The 16,876-nt window shown below is 41.0% G+C and overlaps 1 protein-coding gene across 3 annotated transcripts in view; it reads right to left on the bottom strand.

The window, feature by feature from the left end:
• The window catches only part of TFAP2C (transcription factor AP-2 gamma), a 42,450-nt gene that overhangs the window by 18,618 nt on the left and 6,956 nt on the right, over positions 1–16,876 (bottom strand). For 2 of the 3 annotated variants that reach the window (XM_060772064.2, XM_060772066.2), the window contains exons 1-3: positions 10,912–11,168; positions 3,248–3,727; positions 1,605–1,656 (exon numbers count right to left, since the gene is read on the bottom strand). In XM_060772064.2, coding sequence (XP_060628047.1) covers positions 1,605–1,656; positions 3,248–3,727; positions 10,912–10,959 — 580 coding nt within the window. In that variant the 5' untranslated portion in view covers positions 10,960–11,168. Of the gene's footprint in view, positions 1–1,604; positions 1,657–3,247; positions 3,728–10,911; positions 11,169–16,876 lie in introns of those variants that run through there. The other variant, XM_060772065.2, reaches the window with a different exon arrangement.

The raw sequence follows: 16,876 nt of genomic DNA, 5'->3' as shown, positions 1-16,876 counted from the left end.
TTGATGTCAGATGAAATTTTTACTTTTATCCCATGCAAGTGACTACTTCTAGCCAAGGAAAAGAAACCACTTCTTACAAAAACTATTCATAGAAGTGGTGATAACTGCCTTGGTTCCAATACTGAAAGGGATGTAGGAAATGAAACTTCTGGGCCGCTCTTTCATCAAATGAAAATGTTTCACAAATTCACTCACATTAAAGATAAATCTATTATCAATAAAGTGTATTAAAAGCTGGGTTGCTGTGAGTTTTCTGGGCTGTCTGGCCATGTTGCAGAAGCATTTTCTCCTTACATTTCACCCACATCTTTGACGGGCATCCTCAGAGGTTGTGAGGTATATTAGAAACTAAGCAAGGGAGGTTTATATATCTGAGGAAGGTCCAGGGTGGGAGAAAGAACTCTTTTGTCTGTTGGAGGATAAAAGCTGCTTTTGCCATAAATAAAAAGCAAGTATCTCTCATGTTTTGGTATCTGCTATATTCAGAGTTCTGGAATTACATCTCCAAAATTATATTAATAAGATTTCTTTCCTGCTCCCAATCATATTGATAGAAGATTGTAATTTTTTAAAATCCAAAACCATAATTCATTTGCAAAGCCAAACACTTCCAAAAGTGATCTATATGAAATTGGTTTCCAAACAAAAGACCTTTTGGAAAAATTATCAAAATTGACAAGAGTAATTGCAATAGCAATTGAAGTTTCTGCTTCGCATGAGCAGCTAGATCAGGACAAACTTTGGTCCTCCAGATGTTTTGGACTTCAATTCCCAAAATTCCTAACAGCCTCAGGCCCCTTCATTTTCCCCCTCAGCCGGTTAAGCCTGAGGCTGTTAGGAATGTTGGGAGCTGAAGTCCAAAACACCTGGAGGGCCAAAGTTTGCCCAGGCCTGTGCTAGATCCACAATGTCATAAATTAGTTTTTTCATAATATCAGATTTCCTTTAACTGAGGAGGTTTGGCAATTATCACCTGAAACAGGACGCTTCCCAAGCTCTGGGAAGCTATATAAATAGAAGAGCTCCCAAACCAAAATCATAACACTAAAATGTGCATGGGTTGCAACAATAACTAGGGAGCACTTTTCGGGAACACACCAAATTAACTTATTTGTAAATTACACGTTACATTAAGAGGAAAGAACATCCTTCCTGCTTGTTTCTGGGAAACAAAAATTGAAACTAAACCACTTTGATAATATATTTTAAATCCTTTTTATTTGGACTCAGTTGCATGTGCCGAATAAGACGGGCCTTAGAAAGTCACTGTATTGTAAACACCGCACAGAGACAGGTCAAATCCACAACCAACTTACACTGGAGTAAATGGGTTGTGGAATATAGCCCCCGGCACACATGCGAGCTCATGTAGAAAGCTTGGAAGAGGGGAGAAAGAGCTTGTTTTTCATGTTTTAAAGAAGCTTCCTTTCGATATTTTTTAAGAAAACCACATGAAAAGAAATCTTATTTCAAAACAACCACCACCAATAAGACATTTTGCATTAGTAACACTGATATCCCCTTCTTCTCCCCCTCCTCTTCCCCCGTCCCCATTTTTTAAAAAGGCAAGAGAATAACAAACAGCAGAATGCAGACTTACTGACCTTTTCTAATGACTGTCTGGTCATGCATTAATAAATGTTGATCTTCCACATTCTGGAGAGAGAATGTGAAATGTTTAGGAGACAATCATAGAACAAGATGTATGCCCCACCTCCCCGCCACAAAAGCACACACATACAATCTTTTCCCTAGTGAATCCTGACACAAGCAAGAAGAAGTTTATACACCTAAATTTTTAACATACCAAGTGCAAAAAAAAGGTTTGAAAAAAAATCAGTGGGACTTTTTCATGAACCAGCAGTAAGTAGTTCTGTACACTTTACATTCATATGATCTAGCTGCGTTCCTGTGCTTGCTTAGTACGGAAACAAGCCCTACTTAAACCACTGAGGCAACCCGTGTGCATCCCATTGCTTTTGTCTTAAAACTGAAGTCCAATTGAAATATCGTATATACTCGAGTATAAACCAACTCAAATATAAGCAGAGGCACCTAATTTCACCACAAAAAACTGGGATAACGTATTGACTTGAGTATAAGCCAAGGATGGGAAATGCAGCAGCTACTGGTAAATTTCAAAATAAAAATAGATACCAATAAAATTATATTAATTGACGCATCATAGGTTACATATTTTTGAAGATTTACATAAAACTAAAATTTAAGATAAGACTGTCCAATTCTGATTAAACCATTATTCTAACCTCCTTCAATGTAAATGTGCTTGTGAATCCTTCCAATAATAGAGTAAAATAATAAAATAATAATAAAAGGGTAAAATAATGGACTGGTAATAATAACAGTAATAGAGTAAAATAAATATAATAATAGGGGGAAATAATGTAATAATAATAATAATAATAATAATAATAATAGAGTAAAATAATGTAAATGTAATAATAAATTGAGTAAAATAATAAATTATTATTATTATTATTATTATTATTATTATTGACCCACTAAAATAAATAACTTTGACTCAAGCATAAGACAAGGGGGGCTTTTTTAGCCTAAAAAGGGTATTGGAAAAACTTGGCTTATACTTGAGTATATATGGTAGGCAGATGTCTTTACACATTTAAGACTCAAAACCAATTGTTGGTCTCCCTTAGGAGAGATATGGGACCCATGGGATTGACATACACATTGAACTACCATTCAATAATTAATTCAATGGATTGATTATTGTTGGCAGTAGCAAAATAGAGTTAGGGCTAGGATCTATGTAAATAAACTTCAGAAACAATTAAGTGTCTTAATTAAACAAGGGCAACCAGTACCTTCCAAATGTTTTATATGAAAACTCTCATCATTCCCAGAGTAGGTGAGCTATAGTGCAAAATACCTGCCAGGTACCAGGCTGAAAGAAGGGAACTGTGATAATGTCAGCTAGTATTTGGGAATCCTCTGATCAAATCCATGCTTAACTAAAAAGCTCACTGCTAAACTATAATTTAATCACTGTAAGCCTAAACCTGTCTAGGCAAGAATACAAAAGTTCCACTATGGGCTTGAAAAAAGTAGTTTTTGGACATAAAACAACCAGAATCCTCCAGTGAACATCCATGATCACTGAGGGGATTCTGGAAACATTAGGTCCAGAAAAGCAACTCTTCCAAGATCTCAGCTGGCCTATGTGATTCTCCCCCCCCCCCCTTTAAGCCATGTACCCACAATCTTTTACCTGGACCTCTTCCATCTGATGAGCCATTTCATGCAGTCCAAGGTTTTCTGCAAGGCTGGAGGCATCTAGGCCGTGACCATGGGGCAGGAGGAGCTCCGATCGCCTGTAGGCATCCCTCCTCACCCCGACAGAGCCACTGTCCAGACTTGGGAGATGAGAGACCAAGCCTGAACGGGCAGGATGAGGGAGATTGGAATGATCTTGGTTGGTCTGGCGGTTGGGCCAGCTGGTTTGTTGCTGGGTGGGAGGCGGTGGCGGAGGCTGGTGGAGCGGGTTGATGGAAAACGGGTCTCCCAGGTGCGCATATGGGTCGCTGGACTGAGAGTAAGGTAGAGGCTGGTAAGGGGGAGGAAAGTAAGGGGGCTGGAAATCCGAAGCCCCTGAATGGGAAAGTGGGGGAGCCGGACTGTACAAGTGCTGGCTGACGGCTGAGAGGTGGGGCAGTCTGGGGTTCCCATTGCTGCTACCATCATGCCGGTCCTATGGAAAGAAAGAGGCTTTATCAATTAGTGGTCCACTAGATAGATTAAGGAGGAAGGCAACAAGCAGGGAGACATCCCTAGGAAGATCATATAGCAAGGGTGGAGAAACCTTTTTCCAGAATAAAAAGCACAGGAAATCCCCAAGTTACAAACAAAACAAGTTCTGTAGGTTTGTTCTTAAGTTGAATTTGTATGCAAGTCAGAACAGGTACATTTTAAGAAGTGTAACCACATCCAGGAGATAGATAGATGACTTTGGATAGCATCTGTTTTGCTATTTATGCTCCTGTTCTGAAGATTTCACTTTACTTTCTGTCACTGTGATAATTGGACTTTGAAATATTTGGCTTGTTGTGGAAATGAGGATTGGTAATAAAACTTGGAGACACTTTTTCCCCATGAGAACTCTTCCAGGAGTGAACTTCCCTTCCTATGTTTATAAGTCAGGGAGTGTCCTCCGGGTATTTGGCCCTCCAAAATATTTTGGGAAGCCAATATATAACTCTAGCCTCCAACAGTTGGCTGGCTACCTTTGGTCTATACAATCAATAGCTTACTGAATGGAGAATGTGGAAGAGTACTGAGCATCATTCAGGATGGCTTTAGCTGTATATCCCTGAATGGCTGGGGGTTGGACTAAAATGACCCTTGTAGACCCTTTCAACGCTTATGATGCAGGTCTTAACACTGCATCTCACTCCCACAGTGTAATCTGGAAGCAAATATGATTGTATTTAATTAATCTAGGAGCACAATTTACCTTTCAAAGCAGAAGTTACTGGACTTGCAAGCATACCCATAGTGTGCAGGGTTTTTTTTTTTTCATGGACTACCAATTCCCAAAATGTTCTCACAACCTGGGAGTCATCATCCAAGAAGACATTCTACACTCTGAACAAATCTACATACTTTTCATTGGAATCATTGACTTAAGCAAACAACCATTTCCAAACACAATCCTCACAAGGTCCAAAACTAAAGGAGTTGCAACAGCATCAAAACCAAATTCTAAAAATCTATCTTCCAAAAAGTGGAATAAAGATTTTTAGAATCTTTATCTACTTTTTCAAAGTCATTTGAAGAAAAGACTACAGCCCAAGACTGTCGAGATGCTATCGACTTACACTGGAAAACTATGGACATAAATGAAATTTTACACTGAAATGGCAACCCTGTTCTTCACTCTTAATATAAATTAACATGAAAAACTAAGTTCAAATTAAAGCCAAGGAGCCTATTGGCAATATTCAAGTCTCAATAATTGGAGGGAACCGTTAATTTAAATCACAGACATCACACAGTTCATAAACACTTACATGAGAAGGATTGTATCAAAGCCATAATCACCAGCATCTTGATCCCAAACCAAATTGTTTGTGGTGAACACAATTTCAAACAATGGAACATCATATTTGCAGAGATTTTACAAAAACAACTAGTTACTACACTTGACAATTGCATTACAGTCCTATGTTTACTCAAAAGAAGTTAAGTATATACAAGATTGTGTCTCAGGATTAAAAAAAACATTTTGCACACATTTCCTTGGAAAGAAATCATATTTACTTTAATGTTGCTTCTCAACAAAACACATTCAGATCTGAACTATTTGTTTCAATTTGCAAGCATGGGTTATATGGAAAAATCAATTTCTTAGGAATGGTGGAAAAAATAATTATTTCCATCTTTTCAATGAGTTATAAAAATGGGACAACATTCCTCTGGAGGTCTGGAGTGAGGAGAGTATTTGCAAAATGACCAGAAGCTCGATTAAGCTAAAGTGCTTATAATTTACCTATACCCAATTTAGATTAAGCTAAAAAATCTTAAGAGTCTGGTGCAATCCAAAAGACACCACAAACAGATCAAGCCTCTGACAAAATTATGAAAATCCTATGCTACAATTTCTTTCTCTCAAGTTAATATCAAAGATGTTACAAGTTCTCTTTGCAATATTCCCCCTTGTAATTGTTTGGTTCCACTTCAGATTCAAATTCAAATCTCAGCTTGGGAAACCTTGAACTAAATTGGATTTTAAACACTGTCCTCCCCTTGTGGCCACTGAAAAGTTAATCAAATTCACTGCTGGTGGGGGTGGGCTTGTTAAGAAAAAAAGGGTATTGTTAGCACCAATCCGCCAAGCCAAAAGCTAATACATACACCCACAGATGTCTGAGGATTTGGTATGTTCCAAAGGATGAGTTTCTGAAGCCCAGATTCTTCTTGGAAGGCCAATTTCAAACCCTGATTAGTTGATTTATGGGTCGACCAAATCTTCCCTGGCTTGGATAATGGAGGGGCAGGAAAAGGAGGAGAGGGTTAAGCCCTTCTCCCTCTTGTCTTGTTAGTAGGGGGCAGGAGGAGTCAACAGAGAAACTTAAGCTCCAAAACACAGGTACCCAATTCCACAGGACATTACCTTGGATAACTATAGAACACCACTTGCAAAAACAGGCTAATCGGTGCCCCTCTGCAAGCCTGTTAATAGTTCAAAATCTCCCTGGCTGGAAGACCAAGATGGCCCACTGGATGGATCTCTGTATATTCTCAGAGATATATTTTTCCTTCATCTTACTGTCCCCTCTAGTCTCTCATATGAAACAAAGTTCTCACCTGATCAATGGAAATCTATCCCCTATTGAAAGGTGCCCTGGAATTTAAACATTCCAGAAAGCTTCCTACCTGAAGGATTCACCTATACCCAATTTATCTAGGATGAAATGTTTCAAAACCCAATAATTTTTTATTTCTGAGTAGAATAAAGGTAACATGGCTTAGTGTTTTGAAGCTTGGACTGGGATTCTGGAGACCTGGGTTTGGATCTTCTCTCAGAAAAACCAGATGACCTTGGGTATGTCACACTCTCTCAGCCTCAGAGGAAGGCCACATATCATGTCAGGACAATCCTATGATAAGGTCACCCATACATCAGAAATGACATGAAGGCACAAAACAACAAAATATGTCATCAATGGCAAGTTTGCCTTGAATTGGGAGTTCTGCTGAAGAGAAGGTGAGATTTTAAAAAAAATTCTGCAGGACTTTTTCACAGCAGACCAAACAAAGGACTGGTTATCCCTACTTCTGAGTGTTTTTAAAGAGATTGCTTTGTGGGTAATTTACCTAGAAATAAGTCCCCATAGAGCTTGCTTTCTAGGAATAGCCTTTGAGAAGCCCTCATTTTTGAGACAAAGGAGTTGGCAGTATCTGTGAAAAACTTCTTGGGATGCTCCAATCCAAATAAGCAAACAGAGGGAGCTTCTGGGTTGTTGTGAGTTTTCCGGGATGTATAGCCATGTTCCAGAAGCATTCTCTCATGATGTTTTGCCTGCATCTATGGTAGGCATCCTCAGAGGTTTTGAGGTCTGTTGGAAACTAGGAAAATTTGGTTTATAGATCTGTGGAATGTCCAGGGTGGGAGCTTCCCTTCCCCAGTGGGCTATGTTCAAAAGCCAGGCTACCCAACTGCCCCATGGCCTTTGAGCGCATCTACAATGCTGTTGGACCTCACTTCACCAGCCATAGCTTAATATCATGAGAGTCCTGGGAGTTGTAGCTTGGTAATGCACCAAAACATTAATTAGCAAGGAAAGCAACAGACATTTGTAAGAAAGTTGATGCCTCACCAATTCCAGTTATAAAGTGCTGTGAAACAGAATTAACTCTAATGTGAGGATGCATCCATCAACATACAGGCTTAAGAGGATTGTGGATCCAGGCAGATTCAGGGATTCATAATCTTCTCAAGCCAAAAGAACTGCCAAAACGGCTTGTAAACACTTTGGCCAGGAAGCCCCTGCCCTCCTCCCCATTTCCTTTTGGAAACAAGGGAAAGGATTTAATAGCCTGGGAGGCTTATAAATCTGGATTAATTTCCACCCCAAAGCGCCTTGCACACCAGAAGCCCCAATCTCCAACTTCCACTCGAGTTAGAAGTGGAAGATGTCCCCTTTCACACACAGAGAAGGGGAGAAAACACTTGGTTGCCTTTAGCGACCAAGTGGGGAAGTTTCAAGAGCTAGAGACTCTCTCCTTCGTTTGGCTTCTTACAAGGCTCTTCACATATTTAATAAGGAAGTGAACGAAATCACGCATGGGCAAACTTGGGCCCTCCAGGGGTTTTGGACTCCAGCTCCCACAATTCCTAACAGCCTACCGGCTGTTAGGAATTGTGGGAGCTGAAGTCCAAAACCCCTGGAGGGCCCAAGTTTGCCTTAGCTTGTTGTACAAGATGCTCCTTGACACACTTTCTGGTTCCTTCTCCTTCCTCCCATCCTGGAAGGCAACCCTAAAGTCGCCCTCCAATGACTCTCCCCTCTTTTCTGCCCACTTCTTGGCCTGGCAGAGGAGGCAAGAGATGCGCTAGACTTTCCTCCTCTCCGGCAGAACCAGTCCGACCAGACTGAGCTCTCTCTTTCTCTCTCTCTCTCTTCCCAGTAAGCATTGCCAGCCCCGTCCACACACAACAAACTCACACCGCGTGGGAGGACCTGGGCCCGGAGGGGAGGAAAGCGTGCGAAAAGTTTGCCTCGGAGGGAAAGGAAAAGCCGTTTGGATCTTACAGACCGGGCTCCCGGATTCCTCTGCTTGCGGTCTGCACGGCGGACGAATGCGCCTTGAATACTATTGTGGACTCAGATAACCCAGTTCAAAGCAGATATTGTGCGCTTTTCTGCCTTGATATTCCGGGATACAGGGCTGTGTGGAAGGGGGCTAAGATAACCCAGTTCAAAGCAGATATTGTGCGCTTTTCTGCCTTTACATTCTGGGTTATATGTGGAAGGGCCCTAAGATAACCCAATTCAAAGCAGATATTGAGGGATTTTCTGCCTTGATATTCCGGGATACAGGGCTGCGTGGAAGGGCACTCAGATAACCCAGTTCAAAACGGATATTGTGGGATTTTCTGCCTTTACATTTTGGGATACTGGGCTGTGTGAAAGGGCGCTAAGAAAACCTTCGGAGTTGCATTTTGGGGAGGCAGCAGAGAAGTACCAGCTCCCAGGATCCCACAGCATTGAGTTATAAAAGCGGAATTAAATTGTATTATTTTGCACAGGTAGTTTCGAAGGCATCTTCCACACAGCTGAACAAAATCACACATTATCTGAGTGTGGACTCAGATAATCCAGGGCCCTTCCACACAGCCCTATATCCCAGAATGTTAAGGCAGAAAATCCCACATTATCTGAGTGTGGACTTAGATAACCCAGTGGGATTTTCTACCTTGATATTCTGGGTTATATGGCTGTGTGGAAGGGGCCAGAATATTCAGAAGCATGAGACTTGTTCACAGCCCTATATCCCAGAATATCAAGGCAAGAAAGCCCACATTATCTGAGTATGGACTCAAGATAACCCAGATCAAAGCCGATATTGTGGGATTTTCTGCCTAGATATTCTGGGATATAGGGATATGTTGAAGGGCCCAAAGATACCCCATATTAAAGAGTTCAACCTGCACTGTATAGTTGTGCAGATTCAGCCCAAGAGACTAAAGATTCACATATATGGGGCAAAGATACAATGCATTGGTAAATTCACAAAATATGCACCAGGAGAAGTTAAAAAGTGACTTTAGAGCTACTTTTTATAGAATTCAGACTAACTGTAAGAGAATACTTGACATCCATGGGACTTGGGGCCCTTTCACACAGCCCTACATCCCAGAATATCAAGGCAAGAAATCCCACATTATCTGAGTGTGGACTCAAATAATCCAGTTCAAAGCAGATATTGTGGGATTTTCTGCCTTGATATTCTGGGATATATGGTTGTGTGGAAGGGCTCTAGATCTCACATTTCCTCCTCTCTTCTGAATTAAAGGCTATTCGATTGGGGGCTCTTCCACACAGCCCTGTATCCCAGAACATCAAGGCAGAAAACCCCACAATATCTGCATTGAACTAGGTTATCTGAGTCCACACTCAGATAATGTGGGATTTTCTGCCTTGATATTCTGGGATATAGGGCTGTGTGGAAGGGCTCTAGAGCTCACATCTCCTCCCCTCTTCTAAATTAAAAGGCTATTAGATTGGGGGCCCTTCACCACAGCCCTGTATCTCAGAATATCAAGGCAGAAAATCCCACAATATCTACTTTGATCTGGGTTATCTGGTAATGTGGGATTTTCTGCCTTGATATTCTGGGATATAAGGCTGTGTGTTTCCTCGGAAGGAAGAGAAAACGGCCTGAATCCCACTGGTGGTAACCCTTCTTGAATTAATACAATTCTCCTCAGTGTTGACCATGTGGAGGATTTCGGAGTCCCCTCTTTTTGGGGTACATCTATACTATAGAATTGATACGGTTCCGAAACCAAACCATTTTAACTAACCAATGCTGCGAAATCCTGGGATTTCTAACTTTGGTGAGACACCAGAGTAGACTAAATACTTTGGAAATCGACAAGTCCCATTATTATATAGCATTGAGCAGTTAAATCTACAACTCCCATTATTCCATAGCTTTGATCAGTTAAAGAGGTATTAAACCGCATTCATTCCACTGAATGCGTTTGACTTAATTCAGCTTAAAGGAATCATAACTTTTAACCCTTAGTCCTCACAACCTCTGAGGATGTCTACCATAGTTGCAGGCGAAACGTCGGGAGAGAATGCTTCGGGAACATGGCCATACAGCCCGGAAAACTCACTGCAACCCATAACCTTTAACATTGAGACACTCTTGTGAGGCAATAATAATTGCTTGGATGTAATTGTTGCAGCTTCCCTTCCCTCCTATTCAAACAGAAGTTGCATTCAACTCCTCTAAACATATTAGGTCGAAACACAAGCATTCAAGGATTATTTTTATAGTTCCACCAATTACTTCGGATTTAGAGTTTCCACAGAAGTCCAAACTTCACCGGCTTTAAGGAGACTCACCCCCCAAAAACTAGGTAATTATCATTTATACACTTTTTACGAACTACTTGTAACACCTCCATCAGTTACTTCGGATTTAGTTTCCATAGAAGTCCAAACATCACCGGTTTTAAGGAGACTCGCCCCCCAACGACCAAATAATTATAATTTATATACTTTTCTGTTAATACTAAACGAAGGAAGCTCTGTATTCCTACCAATCATGAGTTTTCAAGAGTCTAAACCCCGCTAAAACTTGGCAAAATGATAATAACGCTCCAGTCCTCAATGAGGACTAGAAACCTCTCAGCCTCACCTCGCAGTCTTCTTCGTACTTGACATTGTCGGCTAGTTTCCACAACATGGCGTCCAGTATCCCCCCCAAAAAATGGGAAAAATGAATAACCCGAAAGGAGGGAAAAGTCGGAAGTCTCGGCGTCGCAGCCCAAGCGCGGTAAATCCAAGCGCAGCCGCTCTCAAAGGCCGGGCATAGAGGCGAAGAGGAGCCGCTGCCGCCGAGGGAACTTCTCCAGCCTTTGGGAAAGAAGGAGCCACTGGGCTTCGCTTGCGCCTCCCCAGCCGCCCTTAATGGAAACTCATTTGCATAGCCCCGCCCCAAGGAAGGGCCGGGAATGGGTGCGCTTCCCAGAGAGGCGGAGCCAAGGAAGATCTCGAACCAATCGGAAAGCGAACCGGGTCGAAGCTCCGCCCCACTCTCGCCGCGCGCTCAGCTCTGGCTTTTGGAGCCGGAGTGGCATCAATGGAGAGGGCAACTCGCGTGGATCCCAGGAAGCCCTTCCACACAAGCCATAAAACCCTGAATATCAAGGCAGAAAATCGCACAATATCTGCATTGAACCGGGTTATCCGAGTCCACACTGCCATATATTCTTGTCTCTTGTGTTATGCTAATAATATAATATATTAAACAACCAGGCACATCTTAATACCTCTCAACAAAAGATTCCCTCAGGCCCAGCCAGGCCTTCAAATGCTAATGAAGGTGGTCAGTTGAAACATTCACACCTAGCTCCAGCAGAGAAGAGCTCTTTGCCCTTTGCCCCACCCCAGTCATTCCACAGATATATAAACCCATTTTCCTAATTAGAATCATCGAATCAAAGAGTTGGAAGAGACCTCATGGGCCATCCAGTCCAACCCCCTGCCAAGAAGCAGTAATATTGCATTCAAATCACCCCTGACAGATGGCCATCCAGCCTGTTTAAAAGCTTCCAAAGAAGGAGCCTCCACCACACTCCGGGGCAGAGAGTTCCACTGCTGAACGGCTCTCACAGTCAGGAAGTTCTTCCTCATGTTCAGGTGGAATCTCCTCTCTTGTAGTTTGAAGCCATTGTTCTGTGTCCTAGTCTCCAGGGAAGCAGAAAACAAGCTTACTCCCTCCTCCCTGTAACTTCCTCTCACATATTTATACATGGCTATCATATCTCCAATGGAGAGGGCAACTCGCGTGGATCCCAGGAAGCCCTTCCACACAGCCATAAAACCCGGAATATCAAAGCAGAAAATCGCACAATATCTGCATTGAACCGGGTTATCCGAGTCCACACTGCCATATATTCTTATCTCTTGTGTTATGCTAATAATATCATATATTGTAAATAAATAAATAAATAAATAAATAATAATAATAATCTTTATTTATTTATACCCCGCCACCCATCTCCCCGAAGGGACTCGGGGCGGTTAACACTCCCCAAACCACTGCATCCCATATGAACTGGATTATATGCTTTGAATGCATATAATCCAGTTCAAAACAGATAATCTGGGGTCAGATACTGGGTTATATGGCAGTGTAGATCCTGCCTTAGTTTGGGAGCTAGTCTTTCTGAACCTGGTACCCTCCTTATTCATTGGATTGTGACTTCCAGTTATATGGGATGCAGTGGTTTGGGGAGTGTTGTGATATGGGATGCAGGCCCAAAGATACAATACAACTGAATCAAATACAAAATACAGACAACAAAATTACATATAATATTGTACTACATATAATATGATATTATAATGTAATACAATATAATAATATGATATAATCATATATTTAATATTATATGTAATATTACCAATAATATTACAGTACATGGTATAGTACAATATAGTAATATATAATACTGATATTGTATATACATATATTATAATGTAATTCAATATAATACTAATAATAATAATATATTATAATTAGATATATTTATATTATGTGTAATATTACTAATAATATTACAGTACAATGATCTACTACAATATAGTAACATATAAGACTGATATTGTGCTTTGCTAATAATATAATATATATATATAATATTGTAAAACAATATAATATGATTCAATCATGTATTTAATATATATAGACTTATATAGTAATATATAATACTGATATTGTGCTATGCTAATAATATAATATAATATATTGTATATACATATAATATTATAATGTAATACAATATAATACTAATAATAATCTGATATTATAATTACATATATTTATATTATATGTAATATTACTAATAATATTACAGTACAATGGTATAGTACAATATAGTAACATTGTGCTTTGCTAATAATATAGTATATATTGTGTGTGAGTGTGTGTTTTGTGTATGTGTGTGTGTGTATGTGTATATATATATATGTATGTATGTATATGTATGTGTGTGTGTGTGTGTGTCTTGTAAGCCGCTCTGAGTCCCCTTTGGGGTGAGAAGGCGCCGTAAATAAATACATAAATAAATATATTCCAGTGGGTTGTTGTAGGTTTTTTCAGGCTATATGTCCATGTTCTAGAGGCATTTTCTCCTGACGTTTCGCCTGCATCATCTATGGCAAGAATCCTCAGAGGTAGACCTCACTACCTCTGAGGATGCTTGCCATAGATGCAGGCAAAACGTCAGGAGAAAATGCCTCTAGAACAAAAAACCTACAACAACCCAGTGATTCCGGGCATGAAAGCCTTCGACACAAATATATTCCAGTTCAAAGCAGATAAATGTGGGATTTTATTCAGCTGTGTAAAAGGAGGCTCAGTTTTCCCTCTTATAATAACGTGGGGAACTGGATCCACGAATTTGTAACCTTCGATGCGGGTAGAGAAGCAATCCGGTGGTTTGAGGGTGTGGCTACACTGCAGAATTAATGCGGTTTGCCTCCGCTTCAACTGCCGGATGCTATGGAATCCTGGGAGTGACAGAGGGGCGACGCCTAAGCACTCTCAGGCTCCTTCTACACGGCGGTACAAAATCCAGATTATCTGTTTCGAACCGGATTATATGAGTCTACACTGCTACATAATCCAGTTCAAATCAGATAGTCTGGATAACCAGAGCACTTGATGAACTGACCTGGACACAACATATCATTTGAGAACACAGAAATGATGAACCATGCTAACAACTACCATGTCAAACTACACAGATACAAAACTATGTGGACAGTTTCAACAGAAAGGAGGAAACCCTGAAAATGAACAAAATCTGGCTACCAGTATTTTAAAAACTTCTAATATCAAAACAGTAAATAAAGAGCAACTAAAAACAAAACAGGGGAATTCCAGACAAGAATCAATCAGGGGCAGTTAAAACCTCCCAATAAAGGATTCCCTCCTCAGGCAGGAAGCAGCCAAGCTTTGAAGCTACAAGTCCATTCAATGCTAATCAAGGTGATCTATTGCAGCATTCACGCTTGCCTCAAACAGACAAGAGTCCATTCTCACACCCTGGACATTCCAGAGATATATAAACATAAATCCCACTTATTGCCTAATTTCTCACAATCTCTGAGAATGTCTGGGCAAAATGTCAGGAGAGAATGCTTCTGGAATATGGCCATACAGCCCAGAAAACTCACGGCAACCCAATTTATATGGCAGTGTAGAAGCGCCCTCTGGCAGAGAAGGCTACAAACCCTGTCAAACTACAACTCCCAGGATTCCACTGCATATAATTGTTGTGTGTGTGAGAGGAGCGACTTGAGAAACTGCAGTCTTGAGAAACTGCAGTCGTTTCTCAAGTGGTGTCAAACTGCATTAATTCTGCAGTGTAGATTTACCACCCTCTTGACGTTTTACTATGCCAAGAAGTCTGACTTCTGGGATTTGTGCCCTTGGTGTTTTAAACCAGGCTCTCAAGGCTCTGGTCCTGATCAATAATTATCAGTGACCCACAAATGAAGTTCCTATTTATTGCTAATTAAGTGCTACAGGGCATTGTGTAGGAAATCCGACAAAATCAGAAATTCATGAAGACCATCAAAAAAGCCTTGCCTGGGTTATAATTTGCAGTTTTGTAAAGTGTGTCCAAAAGGAGGCACCAAAGTGTAATTCCATGCTTACTTAAGAGTGAACCTGGTTGGAGACTTGGGAGGAAGGATGTCTTACTCAAAAGTAAGTAGATCAAGCGGCCTTATTACACTAAATAACATTTTAAAAATCTGTTCCTGGTTTTAAAGTATGATTTCCTGTTTAATTGTGCAGTGCTTACTTTGAAAGTAGTTTTTATACTTCATAAACTTCGTTTTCTGTGGACACTGAATTGGTTGATAATCAAAGAGAAACCATAGCAAAATGTGCTACAGGATATTTCTCCAGTGAAAACAAAGTTTTGACAATTTAATAAACGTTTTCCATGTTGCTGTGAGTTTTCCGGGCTGTATGACTATGTTCCAGAAGCATTCTCTCCTGACGTTTTGCCTGCATCTATGGCAGGTCAGATCTCACAACCTCTGAAGATAGATGCAGGTGAAACGTCAGGAGAGAATGCTTCTGAAACATGGCCATACAGCCCCAAAAACTCACAGCAACCCAGTGATTCTGGCCATGAAAGACTTCCACAATACCTTTTCCATGTTTTTATGATAGAACCAATTAGGAAATGCAATTTATAACTCAGGAATAAAAACCTAGTACCATAGTGCTATTATTCCATAGCATCCAGCTATAACTCTCAACTCCTTCATACCAGAAATGTTGGATTTTAGTGCAACTGTGGAATAGTACAGGCATGGACAAACTTGGGCCCTCCAGGTGTTTTGGACTTCAACTCCCACAATTCCTAACAGACTCAGGCCCTTTCCTTTTCCTTTTCCTTTTACCTTTTCCCCCTCAGTCGCTTAAACACTGATGTTAGACTTAGGGACACATTTGCACTGACCACTTCAATGTGGATGGACTAATTGAACCACAGAGTTGGAAGACACCTCCAGGGGCCACCCTGTCCAACCTCTAGGAATACCACCCAGTCCTTGCCCTCTAGGAATACACCCAATCAAAACACTCCCGACAGATGGCCACCCCGCCTCTGCTTAACAACCTGCAGAGAAGGCAACTCCACTGGGCAGTAGAACAGCTCTTCCCAACAGGAAGTTCTTCCTAATGTTTAGGTAGAATCTCTCTTCCTGGGATGTGAAGCCATTGCTCCCTGTTCCAGTTTCTAGGTTAGGTAAAGGTTTTTCCCCTGACATTTAAGTCCAGTCCTGTCCTACTCTGGGGGTTGGTGCTCATCTCCATTTCTAAGCTGAAGAGCCGGCGTTGTCCATAGACACCTCCAAAGTCATGTGGCCGGCATGACTGCCTGGAGCGCCAGTTTCCAGAGCAGCAGAAAATAACCCTGCTGCCTCCTCAATGTGACATCTTTTCGACCAGTCATTTAAATCTAAGTTGTGAACCGGCACTCACTTCTCACCGAGTTACTTTTCCAAATGTTTCCCAGGAAACATGAAGGACTTTAAGGAGGATTTACGGAGGGAAACCAACGCCCGTCTCCTCTTCCGAAGGCAGTTTGCTAGCTTTCAAAGGTCTTCTCTTAAGCTAGGACGCAAACTTTTAAAGACAACCCTTCTCCTTTTCACAGGCATCAAAGGCGCACAAGACAAATATTGCCTGGATAGAAAACCGCTTTCCAAACACTCCCTTCCTTTGGAGACCACTTCTCTACTTCCACCCGGTTGCACTGACAACGCGATTCCTGTATTTATTTCCCTGAAAAGTTGATCCCGGTTTTTTGTGAGTATTATCCTTGTACACCCTACTTTTCTCTCTTGATATATAGACCCAAAACAGCGTTGCAGACCCAATGTTTTATTTGGATTTGCAACCTGAACGCTTTGGATTGAAAACATTATTGGGGAACTTCATCACACTAGAGAATGAATCCACTTTAAATCCGGTTCCTGCCTCCTGCAGATTTCTGGGGTTTGTAGTTTAGTGAGGCTGTTAACAGCCTCACTAAACTACAAACCCCAGAATTCTGCAGGAGGCAGAAACCGGA

This window comes from Anolis sagrei, chromosome 4, assembly GCF_037176765.1.
Source record: "Anolis sagrei isolate rAnoSag1 chromosome 4, rAnoSag1.mat, whole genome shotgun sequence".
NCBI classification, from domain to species: domain Eukaryota; kingdom Metazoa; phylum Chordata; class Lepidosauria; order Squamata; family Dactyloidae; genus Anolis; species Anolis sagrei.
The sequence above is the reverse complement of the archived record's forward strand: the minus strand, read 5'-3'. Positions and strand labels throughout refer to the sequence as shown.